General features: G+C 47.6%; 2 protein-coding genes across 3 annotated transcripts in view; one reads left to right on the forward strand and one right to left on the reverse strand.

Moving 5' to 3' along the window:
- fndc3bb (fibronectin type III domain containing 3Bb) overlaps window positions 1-16,479 on the forward strand; it is a 55,107-nt gene extending 38,628 nt beyond the window's left edge. The window contains exons 15-26 of one of the 2 annotated variants that reach the window (XM_053487660.1): window positions 285-420; window positions 538-609; window positions 1,261-1,382; window positions 1,514-1,619; window positions 5,303-5,481; window positions 6,051-6,164; window positions 7,127-7,276; window positions 7,616-7,902; window positions 9,238-9,450; window positions 9,563-9,729; window positions 10,805-10,932; window positions 14,206-16,479. In XM_053487660.1, the coding sequence (XP_053343635.1) occupies window positions 285-420; window positions 538-609; window positions 1,261-1,382; window positions 1,514-1,619; window positions 5,303-5,481; window positions 6,051-6,164; window positions 7,127-7,276; window positions 7,616-7,902; window positions 9,238-9,450; window positions 9,563-9,729; window positions 10,805-10,932; window positions 14,206-14,505 (1,974 nt within the window). In that variant the 3' untranslated portion in view covers window positions 14,506-16,479. The remainder of the gene's footprint in view (window positions 1-284; window positions 421-537; window positions 610-1,260; window positions 1,383-1,513; window positions 1,620-5,302; window positions 5,482-6,050; window positions 6,165-7,126; window positions 7,277-7,615; window positions 7,903-9,237; window positions 9,451-9,562; window positions 9,730-10,804; window positions 10,933-14,205) is intronic. The other variant, XM_053487661.1, reaches the window with a different exon arrangement.
- A 1,092-nt stretch (window positions 16,480-17,571) lies between these two features.
- Window positions 17,572-20,388, reverse strand: ghsrb (growth hormone secretagogue receptor b). Its single transcript, XM_053488106.1, has 2 exons — window positions 19,602-20,388; window positions 17,572-17,879 (listed from the first exon to the last, which is right to left on the reverse strand). The coding sequence occupies exons 1-2, from the start codon at window positions 20,386-20,388 to the stop codon at window positions 17,572-17,574; spliced, it is 1,095 nt and encodes a 364-aa protein (XP_053344081.1).
- Between the last annotated feature and the right edge of the window lie 2,112 nt (window positions 20,389-22,500).

Genomic DNA, 22,500 nt, shown 5'->3' on the forward strand with positions numbered 1-22,500 from the left:
ATACCACGTGAGGAATGCTCTGGTAATTTAGATTATTCAAAAATGTTTAGTGACATCATAAACTGACCTTAGTTGTAGCCCCGCCCCCAAGCCCACAGAGCTCAAGGCGTTTCTGTTAAATTCTTTTATTATATTCAATTTATTATTTTTATTATTATATTTTATGATTAATATATTCAATTGTTGAATATTTAGAACTTTAATACGTTTTAGTAAATTTGTAGTTAAGATGTTGTTGTTGAGGAGCTGCAGGAGCTCTGATGGTGTTTGTGTTGGTCCTGAAGCTGACGACCTGCAGTGCGGAGTGGAGAAGTTCTCCCAGCTCCCTCCTGGTGTGTCGGACGAGTGTGGACAAACCCGGCCCCCCCGCGGCCCCCGGAGTCAGCGCCGTCACCTCTCACGGCTTCTGCGTGTCATGGGGTGAGTCCGCTCCCTCGAACCACCCCCCCAAACCCCCCCCGCCAGCGCACGTCACCCTGCGTCCTGGAACATCTCACGTGTGCTTCTGTCTGACCCCGCTCCTGTGTTTGTGTGCAGAGCCGCCGCACGATGACGGAGGCAGCGGAGATCTCACGTACCTGCTGGAAATGTCTGAGGAGGGTTCGACAGGTAGCGTCTCCGACCCCAGCACCTCACACACCTGAGCCTGTGTAAACCAGAGTGAGGGGAGACTCGCTGGTCCTCGGCTCCTCACGTGTCTCAGGGCTCCCCCAGTGTGTGTGTGTGTGTAAATGAGCTAGAAAGCCCATCCCAGATGCCCATGCCACACGCTGGGAGGAGCTCTTCTTATATGAGGTCACATTAGGGGGAAAATTCCAAAAATACCAGACATGGAAAAAAGCACAGGCACAAAGATCACAAAGAGTCGCTTCATATTAGTGAAATTAATGGAAAAACAGATCAAGAACTTTACACAAGTAAAACTAGATGTTCAGTTAGGACGAAAGTAATGGCACCTCATGAGGGAATACAGGTCAGTTCTGCAGTGACTGTTTTGTCCCTTAGGAGGCGCTCTTTCACTGTTTATAGTGTTTATGACCGTGCAAATATTAGAATTCAAACCACTTAGGAAAGAGTGAAAAACTTAATGAGTGATAAGTGATGCTCATGATGAGTGTGTTATTGTAATATGAGTGTGTGTGTGAGTGTGTGAGAGAGTGATGGAGGAGGAGAGGAGGGTTAATTACACTCATGTTCTGAAACGGATTTGATTGTTAGACCTGTCACTGATTTGTTGTTGTTGTTGTTGTTGTTGTACAGCAGTGGGTCAGTGGGTGGTTGTGTATCGCGGGTCGCAGCAAGAACATGTGTGTGAGGAGCTGAAAGCAGCGACTCGGTACTCGCTCCGGATCAGCGCGGAGAGCGCGGGGGGGCGCGGCCAGGTGAGTGTGAGGAACATCGGGAACACTGGATTAGGACTTAATAACAGAGATCTGATACTGACTGATGCGTGGAGGTGGGGGTTTATAGTGTGTGTGTGTGTGTGTGTGTGTGTGTGTGTGTGTTCCTGCAGTACACGGACAGTCTGGTGGTCTGCACTCTCAGTCTGCCCCCCGGCCCCTGTCACACCCTCGCCGTACAGGGCAGCGTCAAACACAGAGAAGTCAGCTTACAGTGGGGTGAGTTCTCACACACACACACACACACACACACACACACACACACACACACACACACACACACACCACTATGAGTCAGTCTTGTTCTTGTTTTTCTGCCCTGTTTTTCCTTATGTGTGTGTGTGTGTGTGTATGTGTGTGCTATATAAGTGTGAGTGTAATACAGCGTGTGTGAGGTTCATGATGACGGCGTCCCCTCTCTCTCCACACTCCTCCTCCGTCCATCTATTAAAGGACGAGAAGAAAAACAAGGGATTAACTCCAGCACTAAGTGTGCTCATCCTGAACACCGCACGTCTCACACACACACTCACCGAGCGCCGTCACGTCTCACACACACACACACCGAGCGCCGTGACGTCTCACACACACACTCACCGAGCGCCGTCACGTCTCACACACACTCACCAAACACCGCACGTCTCACACACACACTCACCGAGCGCCGTCACGTCTCACACACACACTCACCGAGCGCCGTCACGTCTCACACACACACTCACCGAGCGCCGTCACGTCTCACACACACACTCACACACACACTCACCAAACACTGCACGTCTCACACACACGCTCATTGAGCGTCTTCACGTCTCACACACGCTCACCGAGCGCCGTCACGTCTCACACACACGCTCACCGAGCGCCGTCACGTCTCACACACACGCTCACCGAGCGCCGTCACGTCTCACACACACACTCACACACACACTCACCAAACACCGCACGTCTCACACACACACTCACCGAGCGCCGTCACGTCTCACACACACTCACCGAGCGCCGTCACGTCTCACACACACGCTCACCGAGCGCCGTCACGTCTCACACACACACTCACCGAGCGCCGTCACGTCTCACACACGCTCACCGAGCGCCGTCACGTCTCACACACACGCTCACCGAGCGCCGTCACGTCTCACACACACACTCACACACACACTCACCAAACACCGCACGTCTCACACACACACTCACCGAGCGCCGTCACGTCTCACACACACTCACCGAGCGCCGTCACGTCTCACACACACGCTCACCGAGCTCCGTCACGTCTCACACACACACTCACACACACACTCACCAAACACCGCACGTCTCACACACACACTCACCGAGCGCCGTCACGTCTCACACACACACTCACCGAGCGCCGTCACGTCTCACACACACACTCACCGAGCGCCGTCACGTCTCACACACGCTCACCGAGCGCCGTCACGTCTCACACACACGCTCACCGAGCGCCGTCACGTCTCACACACACACTCACACACACACTCACCAAACACCGCACGTCTCACACACACACTCACCGAGCGCCGTCACGTCTCACACACACTCACCGAGCGCCGTCACGTCTCACACACACGCTCACCGAGCGCCGTCACGTCTCACACACACACTCACACACACACTCACCAAACACCGCACGTCTCACACACACACTCACCGAGCGCCGTCACGTCTCACACACACACTCACCGAGCGCCGTCACGTCTCACACACACACTCACCGAGCGCCGTCACGTCTCACACACGCTCACCGAGCGCCGTCACGTCTCACACACACGCTCACCGAGCGCCGTCACGTCTCACACACACGCTCACCGAGCGCCGTCACGTCTCACACACGCTCACCGAGCGCCGTCACGTCTCACACACACACTCACACACACACTCACCAAACACCGCACGTCTCACACACACACTCACCGAGCGCCGTCACGTCTCACACACACTCACCGAGCGCCGTCACGTCTCACACACACGCTCACCGAGCGCCGTCACGTCTCACACACACACTCACCGAGCGCCGTCACGTCTCACACACGCTCACCGAGCGCCGTCACGTCTCACACACACGCTCACCGAGCGCCGTCACGTCTCACACACACACTCACACACACACTCACCAAACACCGCACGTCTCACACACACACTCACCGAGCGCCGTCACGTCTCACACACACTCACCGAGCGCCGTCACTTCTCACACACACGCTCACCGAGCGCCGTCACGTCTCACACACACACTCACACACACACTCACCAAACACCGCACGTCTCACACACACACTCACCGAGCGCCGTCACGTCTCACACACACACTCACCGAGCGCCGTCACGTCTCACACACACACTCACCGAGCGCCGTCACGTCTCACACACGCTCACCGAGCGCCGTCACGTCTCACACACACGCTCACCGAGCGCCGTCACGTCTCACACACACACTCACACACACACTCACCAAACACCGCACGTCTCACACACACACTCACCGAGCGCCGTCACGTCTCACACACACACTCACCGAGCGCCGTCACGTCTCACACACACGCTCACCGAGCGCCGTCACGTCTCACACACACACTCACACACACACTCACCAAACACCGCACGTCTCACACACACACTCACCGAGCGCCGTCACGTCTCACACACACACTCACCGAGCGCCGTCACGTCTCACACACACACTCACCGAGCGCCGTCACGTCTCACACACGCTCACCGAGCGCCGTCACGTCTCACACACACGCTCACCGAGCGCCGTCACGTCTCACACACACGCTCACCGAGCGCCGTCACGTCTCACACACGCTCACCGAGCGCCGTCACGTCTCACACACACGCTCACCGAGCGCCGTCACGTCTCACACACACGCTCACCGAGCGCCGTCACGTCTCACACACACTCACACACACACTCACCAAACACCGCACGTCTCACACACACACTCACCAGGCGCCGTCACGTCTCACACACACACTCACCGAGCGCCGTCACGTCTCACACACACACTCACTGAGCGCCGTCACGTCTCACACACACACTCACCGAGCGCCGTCACGTCTCTGAAATTAGACACGGTTAAAATCAGCAGATGTAAATGTTTTAGGTGTAACACATCTCTCTGACGGTTTCAGACGTTTTTCTACAGAATCTGATTGTATTTATTCAGGGAGTGTGTGAGTGTGTGTGTACGTGTGTGTGTGTACGTGTGTGTACCCCCGCCCCACACACACACACACACACACACTGGTTTCTTTCATTTTCAGCAGTTAATTCAAATGAGTGTGTGTGCACCAGTCTTCATTAGTGAAGTGTGCCGATGGGCGGAGCTCCTGACGGAGGCGGAGCTCCTGATGGGGGCGTAGCTCTAAATCAGAGCTCCACCAACAGGATCTGGTCTGAGAGCAGTTTATACTGGGAGAACTGGTGGAGTGAAACAGACCCTAAACTGGACCTGTTTCTCTCTGAGTTAAAGTCGCAGCGCTGATCTGTAGGGTGTGAGTTCCATCAGAAACGTGTCATTTATTTCTGATTAAAAACATTTCCGCCTCTGTGTGTGTGTGTGTGTGTGTGTGTGTGTGTGTGTGTGTGGGAGAGAAGGATTGGTTATGATCTGTACAGTGACACACACTCACATGAATCTAATTATAATGTTTCCATTTATAAGCTTTGTGTGTGTGTGTGTGTGTGTGTGTGTGTCAGTAAACATCATGAACTAAAAGGTAAATATTTTTTTTAACGTGTGAGTGAATATCAGCATTAATAACAGTCGAGTTTCTCTCACTGAGTCCCCGAGCTGTCCGTCATTACACACGCCGTGTGTGTGTGTGTGTGTGTGTGTGTGTGTGTGTGTGTTAACCAGCGTGTGCCCTGTGTGTTCCAGAAGCTCCTGTGTGTGTTGTGGAGGATGAAGCTCTGCTCTACAGCGTGGAGATGACCGCCCTGGAGGATGAAGAGCAGGTCACTGAGGTCTATAATGGCTCACAAACAGAGTGCATCGTGGGTAACCTGCTGCCCGGCGCCACCTACAGGTTCAGAGTGCGCGCCACCAACGACGCCGGGGTGAGATGCCGAGCAGAACACTGGGGTTCTCCGAGTCTTCGGGTTCTTCATATCTTCATCTTTCAGAAACTGACCGCTGTAGTGTTCTACACAGAACCTTTCACGGTTCTCCCAGAGACCCATCAGCAGCTTCTGTACACCTGTGTAGTGACGTTATCCATGTTCAGGGGTAAAGGCTCAGTCCACTAGGGGGCGGGGCAGGGCAGAGCTGAGAGAACAAAACATTCCTGTGTGCCAGGGTTCCATGTTTCGTATCTAGAACCCAAAGGACACAGTGTTCGATTCTCATTAATTAAGGGTAAAGTTTTATTTTGTAGAATTTTCCTGTAAACTTTAAGAGAAGTCCGATTCGTCATGTTAATGTTCTGTGTAGAACCGTGTGTTGGGGTTTAAAGGGCTTTTTTAGAACCACGAGAACACTAAAGTACCTAAAAAAAACTCACCTGTAACTTCTCACACGGTTCCTCCGGTCGTCATGGAGACGTCACACTAATCACACATGAATAGGGCTGTGTGGGTTCTCCGCATGGACACTGTGTAACCTCTTATCTGGTTCTCCGTGTTCCCAGTTCGGGCCGTACACCAAGTTCTTGGAGGTGACGACTGCAGCGGGACCTCCGGGCCAGTGTGGGGCGCCGGTCATCTCTCTGATCTCACACTCCTGTGCAGTGGTCAGCTGGGAGGTGAGTAAATCTCCTTTTACTTACTGGTACAGGTGTGTGTGTGTGTGTGTGTGTGTGTGTGTGTGTGTGTTTCAGCTGTGAGGCTTTTAAAGCTGTAATCAGGAGCTTTGTTTTGGAGCAAAAAAATGAAAAATTGGTCTGAAACTGACCAGAGCAGAGAAGATGTGTGTTATTATTATTATTATTATTATTATACTCCTCTCCTCCTGAGGATAATAATCCTGTGTGTGTGTGTGTGTGTGTGTGTGTGTGTGTGTGTGTGACATGGGGAGTGTTTGTGGCTCTCAGTTTGCGTCATCTTCACAGAAAGTCCACCTGAATCATCACATGAGAGAGCGAGCACTTCCATTCGCTAGCTGTCTTCTGTATGAATAAGCGCTAATTTTGTTTTTGTTTTTGTTTTGTTCATCTGTTCTGTGATTATGTTTCTTTTTCTAAAGATGTGATTAAATATGATTTAAGTCACAGTCAGTCCCGCAGGTTGTGCTGCAGCTGTTTAGCTTTTACTTGTCGTTTACTAGCTTAAATGAATAAACGTTAAAGAAAGATAAAACTGAATCATTTCAGTGCAGCGTGACTTTATGAAATTTAGCGAGAGTGGATGATAAAGTTTGGCGTTAGCGCTTTTGTGTCTCCGCGGATTCTGATTTGCGCGGCGTTTGATTATTTAGTGGAAGAAGCCCGGCTCTTAGCCGTCCAGTCGTACATGAGTTATGACGGTGGAGCGGGTCCTGATTCTCTGCTCCTCCTCCCATGATGCACCTGGGTCACAGTAAATTAGCGCTAGCAGCTCTGTCAGGGGGAACATCACGCTCTCTGAAGGGGGCCTCGCTCCTCCTCTGCATGTTTCATTTTCTCCTAATTCCTCCAGACCTGCGCTGCGTCTGAACGGTAATGACTGAGATTTGGGCTGTACCTGTCGTTTCCTGGAGACTGAGGCAGGCTGTGATTTGTTTCTTCAGACGGACGAGAGCTCGGGCGCAGACGTCTCGGGCTACCGGCTGGACTGGGGACGCCATGAGGACTCCCTGGAACTGGTTTACAGCGGCACAGAAACTTCCTGCGAAATCTCTGAGCTGGAGGCTGCAGTCAGCTACTGCTGTAGGATACAGGTACTGACCCGGTTCTGGTACTGATCAGGTACTGGTACTTATCCGGTACATTTACTCATCCAGTGCAGGTACTGACCCGCTACAGGTACTCAGCCGGTCCAGATACTGACTGTGTAGCTGACACAGTACAGTCACTAAACATGTACAGGTACTGACCCAGTACATATCCCGACCTGGTACAGGTACCGTAACACTTACTCAGATACACTAGTTTACAGACTGAATGCGTGGGTGTGGCCTATCATTCAAACGTCAAACGAGTAGCCCTGCCCACTTCCTGCTCTGTCTCGTATTGTTTTTCAATTCTGATCGTTGTGTTTTTTTTTTTTCCTTCCACAGGCCACCAACCAGGCAGGGGCGGGGCCTTACAGCGAGCTGGCGTGGTGCCGTACGCCGGCCGCCGCCCCCAGCGCCGTCAGCAGCCTGTACGTACAGGACGGGTTCTCCTCAGCCCCGGACTCGGAGCCGTTCTGTCCCTCCACCTGCCTGGCGCTGGCGTGGGACGAGCCGAACTGCAACGGCCAGGAGATCGGTGGCTACACCCTCACTCTGGGGGAGGAGCTAATCGCGGTGGGCGCGGCTACCTGCACCGTCATCAGGAATCTGCAGCCTGATACAGAGTACAGGTGAGTGGAGGAGTGACTGTCAGGTATCATGTGATCTGACACGCCCATGGATGGAAGCAGCAGATTCATATCAGTGTTAGAGGACACGACGTTACAGTATCGTAGTGTCCAGTTCACACGTGACGTTTACACGTTGGGACGCGATGATTTAGGATTGAAACTCTTCAGTCTATTACAGGAACGTGTTTATTCACTACCGTGAACATTTGAAGTGGTGTTTTATTTGGCGTAATGTACTGCATGATGCTGTGTGTGTGTGTGTGTGTGTGTAGGCAGAGACCTCATTATCACAGAGCACTAATTAACACCACTCAGATGATGGACAGACATTATGAAACCCATCAGTGGCAGTGATTATCAGCGGCGCGAGACAGAGAGACGATGACTTTTCAGCGTTTCATTCTGAGTGCATCTGTTCTCCTCAACTAATAAACAGAAGCCCTTATGTAAGAGAAAAGGAGAAAAAACACTCGGACGAGTTTCGCGGGTAGTCCTGCACCTTCTCTGTCGCCGTCTACAGCGTACGCTTTCACGTCCCACGTCACCGCTGCGTTTTCTCCTCCTCATCAGAACATCTCTGTTCTTCCGTGACTTCTACGTGCTGATGTTCAGATCTGGGTTTAGACCTGACGTCTGTGTGTTTGTTCTCTTTACATCACCGCCTGATCCTACAGGAAGTGATCAGAGCTGGCTTTGAGGTCTAGAGGCTGTGAGATTAGACTGTGTAGAAACAATGAAGGTGATTCTAAAGGATTAAAATCAGTCTGTTGAGTGCTGATTAAACACGAGCTCTAAAGCACAGAACCTACAGCGTACTGGTCCATTTAGAGCCGCGATTGTAAAAGGAAATAAAGCAACCTGGTTTAATTAAGGACATCATAATCTGAACTACAGGCAGAAATAGAAAAGCTGTAAAATGTCGTGTAAAATATGTATTCAGTACATTGTGTATGTTTTATAATCTCTAAACAAGTCCATCATACAGTATAACGTATAAACATGATTTATTGAATCTGTCTCTTCATATGTGAGACTGCAGATTAGATGTGTGATGGTTTACATGCTGTAGTTCCTCCAGTCGAACCTCTGACTCACGTTCTGAGAGATGTGATGTCACTGTGATCACGGCGTAACTCCGCCTCTGTTCCTGTCTGATGAAGCAGTACTTACTGTCTGATCTTTCTGTGGAAGGTGTTTAATACGTGCTGCTGTAAAGAGAAGGTGGACGTGTGTGTCGCAGGTTTAGGCTTAATTTCTCGTTTCTATAGTAACGACTCATTCACAGAGCAGAACATCACAGAGTCCATCAGTAAAGCTTTGTGTGTGTGTGTGTAGTGTACAGTTGAGAGCGGAGAATGCAGTCGGTGCAGGTCCGTTTGGGCCGAGTCTCCAGGTCAGAACCAGGCCGCTGCCCCCGAATCCCCCGAGACTGGAGTGTGGCAGCGCCGGACCTCAGAGCCTGAAACTGCGCTGGGGCGACAGCAGCAAGAGTCCAAACACAGACACTGACACCACATACATCCTGCAGATGGAGGACAGGAACCAGAGGTACACACACACACACACACACACACACACACACACTCCATGGCCTGTCCTGTGTTATTTCTGATTGAGGGTTTAATGCTCTGTAGAATAACCAGCGTTTTTTCCCCCTCAGGTTTGTGCCGATCTATCGGGGGCCGAGTCACACCTTCAAGGTCCAGCGTTTAAATGAACTGAGCCGCTACAGTTTCAGGATCCAGGCCGTGAGCGAGGCGGGAGAAGGCCCGTTCTCTGAGATCTACTCCTTCACCACCACTAAATCTGTGCCTCCCACACTGAAAGGTACGCAGGTGCACCCCTCTCCTGATAACAGAACTAGAACTGTGGTGTTCACCTGCCCACACACACACACACACACACACACACACTGAGACAAACAAAAAGTATTAATAAAATATTATCTGATTATTCACTCATTTATCCTGAAAAACATTTATTTGTAAACATTATGACTTTAAACCCTCCACAGGTGTACACAGAATAAAATGCTTAGAATATAAATTAAAGAGTATTATCAGTAAATAAAAATAAATAAAAATAAAGATGAATATAAATATACACTGCATAGATGTTTACACTCAGTGTGATTTATGGCATCAGAGTCATTACAGGTCGATCAGTTTATTATAATCATGTTAATTAAAGTTTGTTGTCCAACTCGAATCCTTTCATCAGTGGCTTTGTGTAAGTATTGAATGTTTTATTACAGGGGAAAAAAAACACTGAATCCTAAATTAAAATGTGGTTTAAATAGTGTGTGTGCATGTGTGTGTGTGTGTGTGTGTGTGTGTGTGTGTGTGTGTGTGTATAATAATGGTGCTGAATTTTCTTTACTGCATCTACAGTTGGGACTGGAGCACTCTGCACTCTGCGGTATTATATCTTTATGAGCAGTTGAATAAAACGGATAAACAGATGAGATATTTTCTGAATAAATGACGTCAGGTGAGATCAGGTCCGCGCGAGTCTCCTGATTGCTAATGCGCTTTTTAATAGCTGATAGATTTATGCAGGAACGATGAGAAATGTGGCCATTAGCCGAGCGGATAGAGACGGACCCCGGCCGGTGCTCGTGCACTCGGCCCCCGTGCGCCGTGTTCATCATGTTTTTCAGAAGAGTGCTGGCGGAAATGTAGCGCTAACCTCATTAGCATTTCGTCGTAGCTCTTACATCATTAGCATTCAGAGGCATTTTAAATTGTCCCTTTTTTATTTTATTTAGATTTGTGTGTAAACAGGCCGCTGGGTCTGACCTTCTTGTTCTGTTTCCATGAATAAATAACCGAATAACTGGATGTGTGTGTTTGTTTGTGTGTGTGTGTGTGTGTGTGCGTGTGTGTGTGTTGCCTCCCTGCAGCTCCTCGAGTGTCTCAGCTGGAGGGGAATGCGTGTGAGGTGAGCTGGGAGAGCGTCCCGCCCATGAGAGGAGACCGGATCACTTACGTCCTCCAGGTGCTGGGTGGGAGAGAGTCCGAGTACAGACAGGTACTCCGTCACACACACACACACACACACACCTGCAAATGTTTTATTTTACACATTTTATATTTAACTGTAATTCAGCTGGAGTGCACAGGTGTGACGGAGCACAGGGACATCATAAACCCCGCCCACTGTCTCAGTCTGATCTCTCAGTTGTCCCATATCCAGATGTGTCCTGTCTGTACAGAGACGCTGACACACACACACACACACATCTGCAGCCATCGAGTGTTCGAGTTCTTGCAGTGGATTATTAAGATCTTTAAAAATGTAATAATATAAAGTAACAGCGCACTCGGTGGTCACAGGCGGAACTGCAGGACGTCTTCAGCGTGGAGACGAAGTCTGCTGCGTTTATACGGACAATATTCCTTTAATCTGAGTGAAATCATTCTGATTAGAGATTCCAGGTTAACTGTTCACATGGACGCTGACCTGATAAGAGTTTGTCTGCAGGTTTCCTGTCTTTTCTGATAAATCCCGCCTTCTGTATTATGATTGGTTACAATAATTCAGTCTCAGCTCTGATTGGTTAAAAGCTTTACTGCGAGTGAAACCTGGTCCAATCAGAGCTCTGTCTGATCAGGAAGAGAAGCTAAATGTCCCTCCCTGAAACTCGCCGAGCCCCCTAGCGTTACCCCCTACGTGGGACAAACGTGCAGACGGACTATATTCCTCCTGACACGAGAGTAACGCTCAGATCACGTCTTTACTCGGGTAATGTTCACGTCCTGAACGGACTATTAAAGGTGTACACCCCCTTCACATTCGGATCGGGTCGGGTCACACGCTTCCCACTGAAGTGGTCACATGATGCAGGTTTATCCTGATTATTAGAGAAACATTAGGCCGGGTGGGGGTGCAGTTCAAAACCCCAGTGCTGGTTTATTCCCTCGGCTCCGGGGCTGAGAGCTAAAGCACATCAACACAGTGCATTAGTGTAAGGAGAGAGAGAGCACGAGAGGACTGTGTGTGTGTGTGTGTGTGTGTGTGTGTGTGTGTGTGTGTGTGTGTGTGGTAAGATCACAAATCCGCAGGTAAATTTTAGCTTCCATTAGTTCTAATCTGCACTCGTCTCACCACATGACTCCCAAAAATATTCTTTAAATAAATAGTAGGAGGAAGAGAGGGAAAGACCAGAGTGAAGGTAACGAAAGAGGAGAGAAGAACGAGAGGAAGAACGAGAGGAAGAACGAGAAGGAGAAAAACTGAAAAGGAAGAACAGAAAAGGGAGGAAAAGATGATAAGGACAGGAAGAGCACGAAAAGAGATTTGAGATGAGAAAGTAATGAAGCGAGAGAAGGACAAATGAAATGAGAAAAGGGCAGAATGAAGGAGAGAAGAAACAAAAACAAGAACGAAACACACACCTGACTGATGACACACACACACACACACACAGACGAATAAAGGAGGGACGAGCAAATGAACAAAAGAGCAGAAAATTTATTCTGTAAATAGTGGTGTGTGTGTGTGTGTGTGTGTGTGTGTGTGTGTGTGTGTGTGTGTGATGCAGTAGTAAATGAGGTTAGTTGCTGCTGCAGGATGATGATGTGACACATCAGCTTCTCTGAAGCTCACACACACACACACACACACACACGATAACAACCTCCTGATAACACAACACAGATGTTTACACACCACTTCCCGTCACACACACAGCGTGGCGTTCTGCTTTTATTTCATCGCCCTGCTGCATGTGCTGCCTCAGAGCTCACCTTAAATGTGTGTAAAAGTTTGCGCACCCTCACAGTACTCCATTTCTCGACAGTTTGCATGTTGGTGTTCAGAGACGTTCCTTTTTATAATTCCTTTAAATTATTCGGCTCCATCAGAGGACGTGTGACGTTTTGCATTGTTTGTGTTGTTGTTGTCGTCGTCTCCTGGGGTTTTAGAAATTGGATCTGACGGGTCCAGTGTAGCAGAAAGAGAAATCCATTAAAGTCGCCCTCACTGGAGGCTCTCTTGTGGTTTTTGTGGAGCAGAAATGAAATGAGGGAGCGCCTCAGGAATGAGATCAACACGCTGCAGATATTTCAGACTCTACAGCTGGAGATAAGGTTCACACACACAATCGTTATAACTACACAACGATTGAACACAAAACTCCATCCCATTACAGTGTGAATGAGCGTTCTCACTAATGTCTCGTTCACGTCTCACTCGCATCTAATCAGATATGGGTCTGATCTCAGACTGCACAGGGGAGAGGCTCAGCTCCGATATGAGAAAATCTGATTTATGTTGTTTGATCATGTACAGTATATGTGACTTGTGTTGCCGGATCTGTTCTTCACGGATGTTTATTGAACTTTCCAACACTTTGTCCTACATCGGATACAGTATCCGATACGTGGTCATGTGACTTGAATGGGAACGGGCAGATTGGAATTCTGATGCCTCTGTTCATGCGTAAGGCGTGACATCATTCATAACAGTGGTAGCAAGCGAGCCGTCTGGCCTACCGCATTCTTCTGGTCCTAAAAACACACACACACACACACACACACACACAGCCGACTAACTGCTCGCCATCCTCCAGAGTGAAACCACGAGCAGGTTTCTGCTAAAATCACATGCTTGTGTAAACATGACGTGTTTTTCAACCCAGACGACAGACAGACGACAGACAGACGACAGACAGACGATTGGAGATAAATCATGTAAGTATGAACGTGACCCGTCATGACCAGCAAATCGGATCTGACCAAAAACATCAGAGCTAAAGGATGTGGCTTGTAGAGTGAATGCAGCGGTTCTGGACCTCAGACCTAAACGAAACCTATAGGTTGTGTCACACACACACGCGCGCGCACACGCACACACACACACACACACACACACACACACACACACACACACACACACACTCTGAAACTGTGCTCAAAAAAGTGACATCAGTTATTTATGTTATTTATGCACACAGTGTGTTTCACTAAAATTAATCTGACTTATATTAACTGCATTCGTCTTCTTCTTATTATTATTATTGAATTTCATATAGTTTAGACGCCTTGCTTTAAAATATTGTAAAATAATTATATAGAAGCAAAAATAATAATAAAAAAATTACAATGGTTTCATTTTATATATATACAGTATAAATATATATATTATGCATTAAATGTTGTTAATTTATTATCAACAGTAGTAATTATAATTATGAATTCATTTATTTTAAGATGATATTTACACACTGGACATGTTGAACATGTCTCGGAGGTTCCTGTCCTGCACTGCTCTGATCTTGTCCCCCCGCTGTTCCGTCCTCAGGTGTATAAGGGAGAGGACACGGTCTTCCAGCTGTTCGGCCTGCAGTGGAACACGGACTACCGTCTGCGCGTGTTCGTGTGCAGACGCTGCGCAGACACCTCGCAGGAGCTGTGTGGATCCTTCAGCCCGTCCACCCACTTCTGTCCTCGCCGCACCGTCTCGCCCCTCAGTGTGGACACGGTCTCCGTCGCCTCGTCCTCCGGAAAAAAGCTCACGGACGAACAGTTCGCCAGCATCATCGTAGTGGGCGTGGCCTCCGTCTCCATCTTCATCGCGTACCTGCTCCACCTGCTCATATGAGACGCCAAGACACGCCAGACTAAAACCTGCTTTTCAGAAAAAAAAACTTCTCTTTTTTTATATTCCGTTCTTGCTTGTTTTCTTTGTCTGTCGCTTTTTATATGTTTAAACTTTGTTTCTTGTTGCACAGATTTTTTTAAACTACAAACTTTTACGTAAAAGTGGTAAATGAAAGTATTTTTTATATGTCTTCTGATTTTTAAAGACTTTTTTCTACATAAGAGCGTTTGTGCGAAGCCCCTGAACGGTTTGATATTAAGCGTTAAAATGATTTCATATTTTTATACTTTTTACAAAATGTTTATGTGATACAGCGTTAACACTTGATGACGTGTTTATTTAGTCCTGTGCTAAATCAGTTAGCTTCCATCGTAACACTAAAGCAGCAGTCCGGATGATTACACTAGTATTAAACACAGTCGCCTTTATACTGTAGACGGGAACGAGTGTGTGTGAGTGTGTGCATGTGTGTGTGGGTGTGTGAAGTACAGGTACAGACCAGAGTCGGGTTCGAGCCGTTGTATTTATTGCACCTGATAACGAACGCTCTTTAATCACAGTTACTGAGACTCGGCCAGATGTTTATTTGCAGCTGTGTCGGGGGAGGGGGAGGGGGAGGGTCCCCTCTGCACAGCTGTACAGAAGCGTAAAAGGGAAAGCGGATTCTTTTTATTCTTATTTTTATTCTTTTTATTTTAATTTTAATTATTATTATTATTATTATTATTAGGTCCTGATTAACAAACCCAGCCTCCTGTTGGCCAAAGACTTTATTTCAGTTCTCACTGGCGTCTTAACAGCATCCTGAAGAAGTGTGAACCGTCACGCAGCAGCTCAGGGACTGAAGGGCCCTGATTCCTGTCCAGCGCTCTCCGCCCGGTGAGACGCCAGAGCCAGAGACGTCCTCCTGCGCACAAAGAGCTTTTTTTAATCACCTTCATCCTTTTTCGTGCTTTTCTTCAGAGTTTCCTCGTAGCGTGTAGCGTCTTTAGCTGAGACTACGTTAATGCAGTACAAGAGAAATGTTTACTAGCTCGATCAGACCTTAACCAAAGTTAGCGCGTGAGCTAGCTCGGTAGGTTTATTTATACTATATATTGCATACAGTACTTTATAATGCAAATCACAGTGCAATCTTTCGTTTATTTATTTCTTTTAAAGAAAATCAAATGAACTGTCATATTCAATATTTTTTCTCATGTAGCATGTCTTTTGTTTTTTTTTTGTTTTTTTTTGATGAATTTTTTGTTTTCAAATATAGAGCAATAATCTTTAATATTAACCTGTTTTTTGTTTTCCTCAGATATATGTGTATTGTTCAGTCATACGCTGTTTTTACTCGAGTTTGTGTCCAATTCCATTCAACAATCGCTGATTTCTCTTCTCCAGTTTCTAGCAGTTTCTTTTTTCCTCTCCAATCAGCAAGTTAAAGCCAATGTTTGACCTAATATACAGTAGAGTATATATTATATATATTATATATATTTGTATTTTCATTTTCTCTCGATTTTAGTTATCAGTACAGTCTCTACCGGTCATGCTTTAAGGACTTCCAACATTCCATGACTTTGTTTTTTGCAGCGGTGCGACATGACGGTGTGAGACCACGTCATAACGAGATATAAAACTTGAAGTGAAAACACTTGAACACTTTTCATTTCAATTGTCGTGTTTTTTTTTTTTTGACCCAAGAAATCCAAACCCACATTTGTTTAAAATAGAAATGAACATTAATTTAAAAAAGTTTTTATGACATTGTGATGAAATCCCTTTAGAGTCAGTGAGAATCATTCCACTCTGTCTGAATTATAATCATGTCACATTTATTGTTGTAAATTATAATCATAGGCATTATAAAAATCCCTACCATATCAGTTTAATGTATAGAGTTGAAGTAATACCCTTTGTATTTAAGATGATTATGTATCTGTAGTATATATGTAATATATTTATACACAATAAATTTTAAACATTTCTGGATATGAATTAACACTGCGTTTGCCTTTTTAACACATTTGGAACCAAAACATAAAACTTTCAATTTCTAAGATGCGACCATGTTCACTGATGTCGGTCTTTTACAGAAATAAGTATTATGCAACTGATTTAACTGTCGAAAAAAGCCCACTTTAGTTCACACACATAAACACACAAGTCGAGTCATTTTATAAACAACAAACAGCATTAAAGCGAACCGAACACGTTAATCACAAATTTACAGCAAAGTGCAAAAATCTATTTTGTGAATATTAACAATAAATAGATGATTAAGAGACGGCGCGGTGGTGTCGCCCTGCACCGCCAGGATCCTGGTTCGATTCAGGTGTGAGTGTGTGTGTGTGTGTATTGTTTGCATGTTCTCCCCGTGCTTGGTGGGTTTCCTCTAGGTTCTCCGGTTTCCTCCCCAATCCAAAGACATCCAAATTGCCTGTAGTGTGAGTGTGTGTGTGTGTGTGTGTGTGTGTGTGTGTGGGCGTGTGTATGCGCCCCCTTGTGGCTGTGCATTCAGGATAAAGTGATATAGATGAAAGAATATGAATGAATGAAGATGATTAAGAGAAAAGGATCAGAAACTGAAATATTCGGTGCTGCAGTTTGTAGAAACTCAGCTGGAGGGTTCTTGCATGTTGGAGAACCCTCCCCCCACCCACCCACCCACCCACCCACACACACACACACACACACACCCACCCCCCACTGTACAGCGCTTCATCTACAGTGCTCACTTCGTCCTCCAGTAACTCACAAGGTTTAAGGCATTTTTGTGTAGCTGCATATAAACTCGACACACAAGAGTTTAGTGAACGTTTCTGTTCTGGTGTGAAACACTGAGGTTTTATTCCAGTCAGAGATCGGCTCGTTAAAACGTCTGCTCTCCTGCTGACACACAGAAACGTTGAGGATTTAGAGTGAAGAGCGGTTCGAAGGTTTCACTCTGGTGGAGTCTTATGACGTGTTCATGTCTGTAACCTGAGTGAAGTTACACGGCTTTAAACAGATCAGAAGGAGTCAGTGTGTAAATCCTCTGGCCTCCACAGGAACCCCTCGGCCTTCACTCCTCTCCTGTCATGTGGTTCCACCGGACTCGTTCCACACGGGGCAGTTCTCCGAATTCGAGGGCGTCGGCTTGGAGCGCTCCTGAACGCACCTCAGCCCGAACAGCCTGCAGGCCATCACCCTGTACTTCTTGGACATGATGTTGTAGAGGATGGGGTTGATGGCGGCGCTGAAATAAAACAGAACGAAGGAGACGAGGTTGCAGTACTCGCTGATTTGGGTAATTAGTGGAGAATTGGCTTCGGATGACTTGGAGAACAGATAGCGGCCCAAGTGGAACGGCAGCCAGCAGAGGACAAACGCAAAGACCACCACCGCTGTCGGGAAGACAGGGAGAAGAAACGTTAGAGGACGTTAGAGGTCTCTGTTCATAACAAGGAACATTGAAATTCATCTCACAAATAGTTTTTATTGTAACGCTAAGTGTAACAGTTACTGTGCTGTTAAATCTGTTCAAACTGTTGATGTTGTTACATTTAAAATGTTTCAGTTACACTGTGGGTATAATCACTCACTCGGGGGGGGGGGGGTCCATCGTAGGGCTCACACACTATGGACAACAAAATTTGGGAACACCAGTTATCCTGTCTTTGGACTGTGGGAGGAAACCGGAGTACCCGGAGGGAACCCACCAAGAGAACATTCAAACTCACACACACACACCTGAGGCGGGACTCGAGCCCTCGTCATAAATTTAATAAATTTATACATTAATGATTTTATTCATTTATCATCAGTGAGCAGCTGGTGAGGGAAAAAACTTCCTGAGATGTTTCTCTTCTGTGTATGAAGCTGTGTGTGACAAAATTAATATAAACTTGAAATAAATTTGAATGAGGAGCTGCAACCTGGAGCCACTAGAGGGCGGTACACTAGTAGGCGTGGTTGGAGGCTATAAAAGGCGTCCTGTGAGATCTTCTGTGCTCTCTGGCTCCATTGGATGCGACGTTGTTGTAGCAGACGCCTGGTTTCGTTGTGCGTCTCTGCGGTTGTTGTTATTGTCGGAGCTTCGTCCTTGGTTGTTTGCCGATGCGCTGCCCGGTTCTCTTTCGCATCAACACGACTGAGTTTATAATTGTGTTTGGTTTTGGTTGAGTGTAACGTTACATCACAGAGAATTTCTCTGATTAATTTATTACTCATTTATCCTCAAACCTACTGTATTATTTGTATATTTAATACAAAAAGATATTAACGTGTCACCTCTCACTTTTTGTCACATTTTCATGCCGGGTTCTGAGAACATGAAGGGGAACCTTGAGAGGAACCAGACTCTACAGGGAACCCATCCTGGTTTGGGTGATAAGAGACAGCAGTGAAACCTGCAACTGTGAGCTCTGAGGTTAAACGTGTGTAAGAAGAAATGTGTCTTAGTTCACACGACGTCCGCTGTGTGTTGAGGTTCCACCCTGTCCACTGATGGAGACTCGGGTAGGAAACTGCTCGTGGTGTTTTCAGTCCTAAAAATATCAGATGATTGCAGTCACGGTGACACCAAATGCAGTCAGTAGCATCTCCATGGTTTCTAAGTGGAACCTTCTCAGAGATTTAAAGATCTTTTAGGACAGCAGTATCTCAGAAGGTCCCGGGTTCAAACCCCACACCCACCAAGTTGCCAATGTTGGGCCCTTGACTGAGGCCCTTAGCCTTCAACTGCGCATGAGATAAATGTAAGTCACTCTGGATAAGGGTTAAATGTAGAGTAAAATCTTTACACACATGTTCCTACAGTTACACATAAAGTAACTGTAATGGTGTGTGTGTGTGTGTGTGTGTGTGTGTGTGTGTGTGTGTGTGTGACAGGAGAGCAGAAATGGAAGAGTGTAACTGAAACTGTGTAACTCTTAGCCTTTAGCTGTAACAGTGTGACCAGGGGACATGTGGAGTGTTAATGTAACGGTGTAACTGTAACAGTGTAACAGATCAACAGATTCAACGGAACAGTGAGGAGGGAGTGTAACAGTGTAACAGTGTAAGGGTGTGTGTGCCATGCAGTGTGCCATGCAGTGTGCCGTGCCGTGCACGTGCGCACCCCTCACCTAACATTTTGACAGTCTGCGTGTTGTTCTTGTCCCGACTGGACGCGGGTCCGACGGGGTTCCGGTTCCTCCTCCAGAGGGTGCGGCTGATGAGGCTGTAGAGCACGGTGAGACACAGCACGGGCAGGAAGAAGAAGACGCTGGAGATCCACACCATGACGGTCAGCAGTCCGGACCGGATCGCGCGCTCCGTGGCTTTGCACTCGTTGGTCTCGCGCGGGTCGGTGCCGTTCTCGTGCTCCACGCCGACCAGGACGAAGATGGGTCCCGCGCTGCACAGCGCCACCAGCCACAGCAGCAGGATGAGCGCCTTGACGCGCCCGCGGGTCACCAGCACTTTGGCCCGGAGCGGGAAGCAGATGGCCACGTAGCGCTCCACGCTCAGCGCCGTGATGCTCAGCACCGCCGAGTAGGTGCAGCTCTCGCTCACGAACTGGAAGAGCTTGCACAGCTGCTCGCCCAGGTTCCAGGGCCGGTAGCGCCACACGCGGTACAGGTCCAGCGGCATGCAGAGGAAGATCAGCAGGTCGGACAGCGCCATGCTGCACAGGTAGAGGTTGGTGGTGGTGCGCATGTCCCGGTACTTCAGCACCACCAGGATGGTCAGCAGGTTCCCGCCGATCCCCACCAGGAACAGCAGCGAGCAGGTCACGGTGATGCCGGTCAGCACAGGCACGGGGTACAGGTGCACCGGGTACTCCAGGTCCAGCTCCAGGTCCGGCTCGCTCGCGTTGCTCTGCGCGTCCACGGCGCACACACAGCTGGAGGAGTTGGTCCTGTTGGTCATCATGACGCGCGCGTTCAGCCAGATGTGTTCTGCTTCAGGATCCCATCACACACACACACAGCGCAGAGGAAGAAATCTAATCTAATCTAATCAAATCTAATCTAATCTAATCTAATCTAATCTAATCAAATCAAATTAAATCAAACCTTCGAGAGGAATCATCTCACACACTCCTCACTCTCCTGAGCTCGGACTTGCACTAAAACACACCGTCTCATCTCATCTCAGCTAAAGAGTTACATATACAAATGCTTAAGGCACGTACATGAACACACCCACACACACACACAGACACTCGTACTGTACGTCTGCAGCAGGAGAGAGACTAAACGCACACTGCGCACAGAACACACACACAGCACAGTGGAGCTCCGAGCGCGCGCACACACACACACACACACACACACACAGTCTCCAGAGAGAAAAGCAGAACCTCCTCCTCCTCCTCCTGCTGAACATCTCCCCTCCAGCATCTCTCAGCTCCTCTCCATCCTGAAGTCAGCATCACTACACCACACTCCCTCAACCTCAAGCACTTCCCCTCTGTAGTGAGCACTCTGTAGGGGTCAGTGTGTGCACTTCCACTGGTCCAGCAGAACCCAGTCTGAAGCAGAAGAACTTTCACACTGTATGAATGAAGAGGTGGAACGCAGAGGTCTGATCATGTACAAGTGCAGACACACACACACACACACACACACACACGGTGTGTTACCGCAGGACACACAGTGTGAATCTGGCTCACAGACCTAATTATACATCAGTGCTCTAAATTAAAGGTCTCTTGTGGGTAGAATCTTGTATCTAAAGGGGCTCCATGTTATTCCACTAGGGGGCGAAATAGAGCAATAAACCCAGTTCCATAAATTCAGCTAAAGGCAAAAATGTGCAGATGATTAAGTTCTTCATTAACATGTCTGACCTCAAATCCCAGTTAAGTCCATTTAAGTTCCGGGATGTAACTTACAAAATTCAAGGGGGTGAATATTTATGCCTAAAACCTTTTAAAACTTTTTACTATTTTGTGTTCATGTGCTTGCACGAGACTTAAGTTTCATCTCCGCGTGTGTGTGTGTGTGTGTGTGTGTTGGTTTCAGATGGTGTTTTATTGCTCAGACTTTTGGAAAACATAATCTGTTATATTCTTTAGTGACGTCGAGAAAGAATTCTTTTCTAAATAAGATCAGGAAACATGTTGTTTAAAACCTTAAATGTGGCTCTAATTGGATAAACACACACACACACACACACGCGTGCACAGTAAAAGTTCTGGCACCCTTCTGCTACGTACAGTACAATATAAACCTTCATTCATTTGCTCGCTTACATTCAACAGATTAACATTTAGGGGACAAACATGTACTGACTTTTGTTCACCACACGGTGGCACCATAATCCACTAATCCTCCTGAATCTCCGTGTATTTGCTGGGGATCAGCGCTTATCCTCAGTGACGTCACTGGCTGTCTGATGTTGAGATACTGTATCTTTCTGGACATCTGGGTGGAGTTGCACAGTTTATGTAATGAGGGGTGAGGCATTTCTCTCCGCAGTCTGTGTGTGTGTGTGTGTGTGTGTGTGTGTGTGTTATTTATGTCTTGGACTGATGGGTCGCACAGTCCAGAGAGAGAGTAAGATGAGAATGATGATGATGACGATGATGATGAAGCCGTACATTCAGCCTGTAATCTGATCTAACTCTGTAAAACTGATCCCCCACTCACAGCTGATTGGACATCCGGGCGTGGCTCAAACCCAGGCCTCTGTCTCGGTGTGTGAGTCTCACACCTCCTTCCTCGCGTCTTCTTTATCACTTGCAGTTCACAAGTAAACAAGAAGCAGAAATGAGGAGGAGATGCAAATTACTGACACACACACACACACACACACACACCAGGACCACGACCACCCCACACTCAGACTTTTCTTTTTGCTGCCACCTGGCAGGCAGTACAGGACACACCAAGAGACTGAAGGACAGTTTCTATCACCAAATCACATCCGGGTTCCTAACACGAATGGACAGACTGAGAGATCTGACAGACAAACACACTCACAAATGCATGTTTTAAAGGAATGGCTGCACTAGGACACCTTTATATTTTTTATTGA

This window comes from Clarias gariepinus, chromosome 26 (assembly GCF_024256425.1).
Source record: "Clarias gariepinus isolate MV-2021 ecotype Netherlands chromosome 26, CGAR_prim_01v2, whole genome shotgun sequence".
NCBI lineage: Eukaryota > Metazoa > Chordata > Actinopteri > Siluriformes > Clariidae > Clarias > Clarias gariepinus.

Bases quoted from the DNA above. Each gene is read 5' to 3' on its own strand.
- ghsrb (XM_053488106.1), bottom strand. From the start codon at position 20,388: ATGACCAACAGGACCAACTCCTCCAGCTGTGTGTGCGCCGTGGACGCG. The intron at 17,880-19,601 runs GTGAGGGGTGCG...TCTTCCCGACAG, and splicing joins GCAGACTGTCAAAATGTTAG to CGGTGGTGGTCTTTGCGTTT.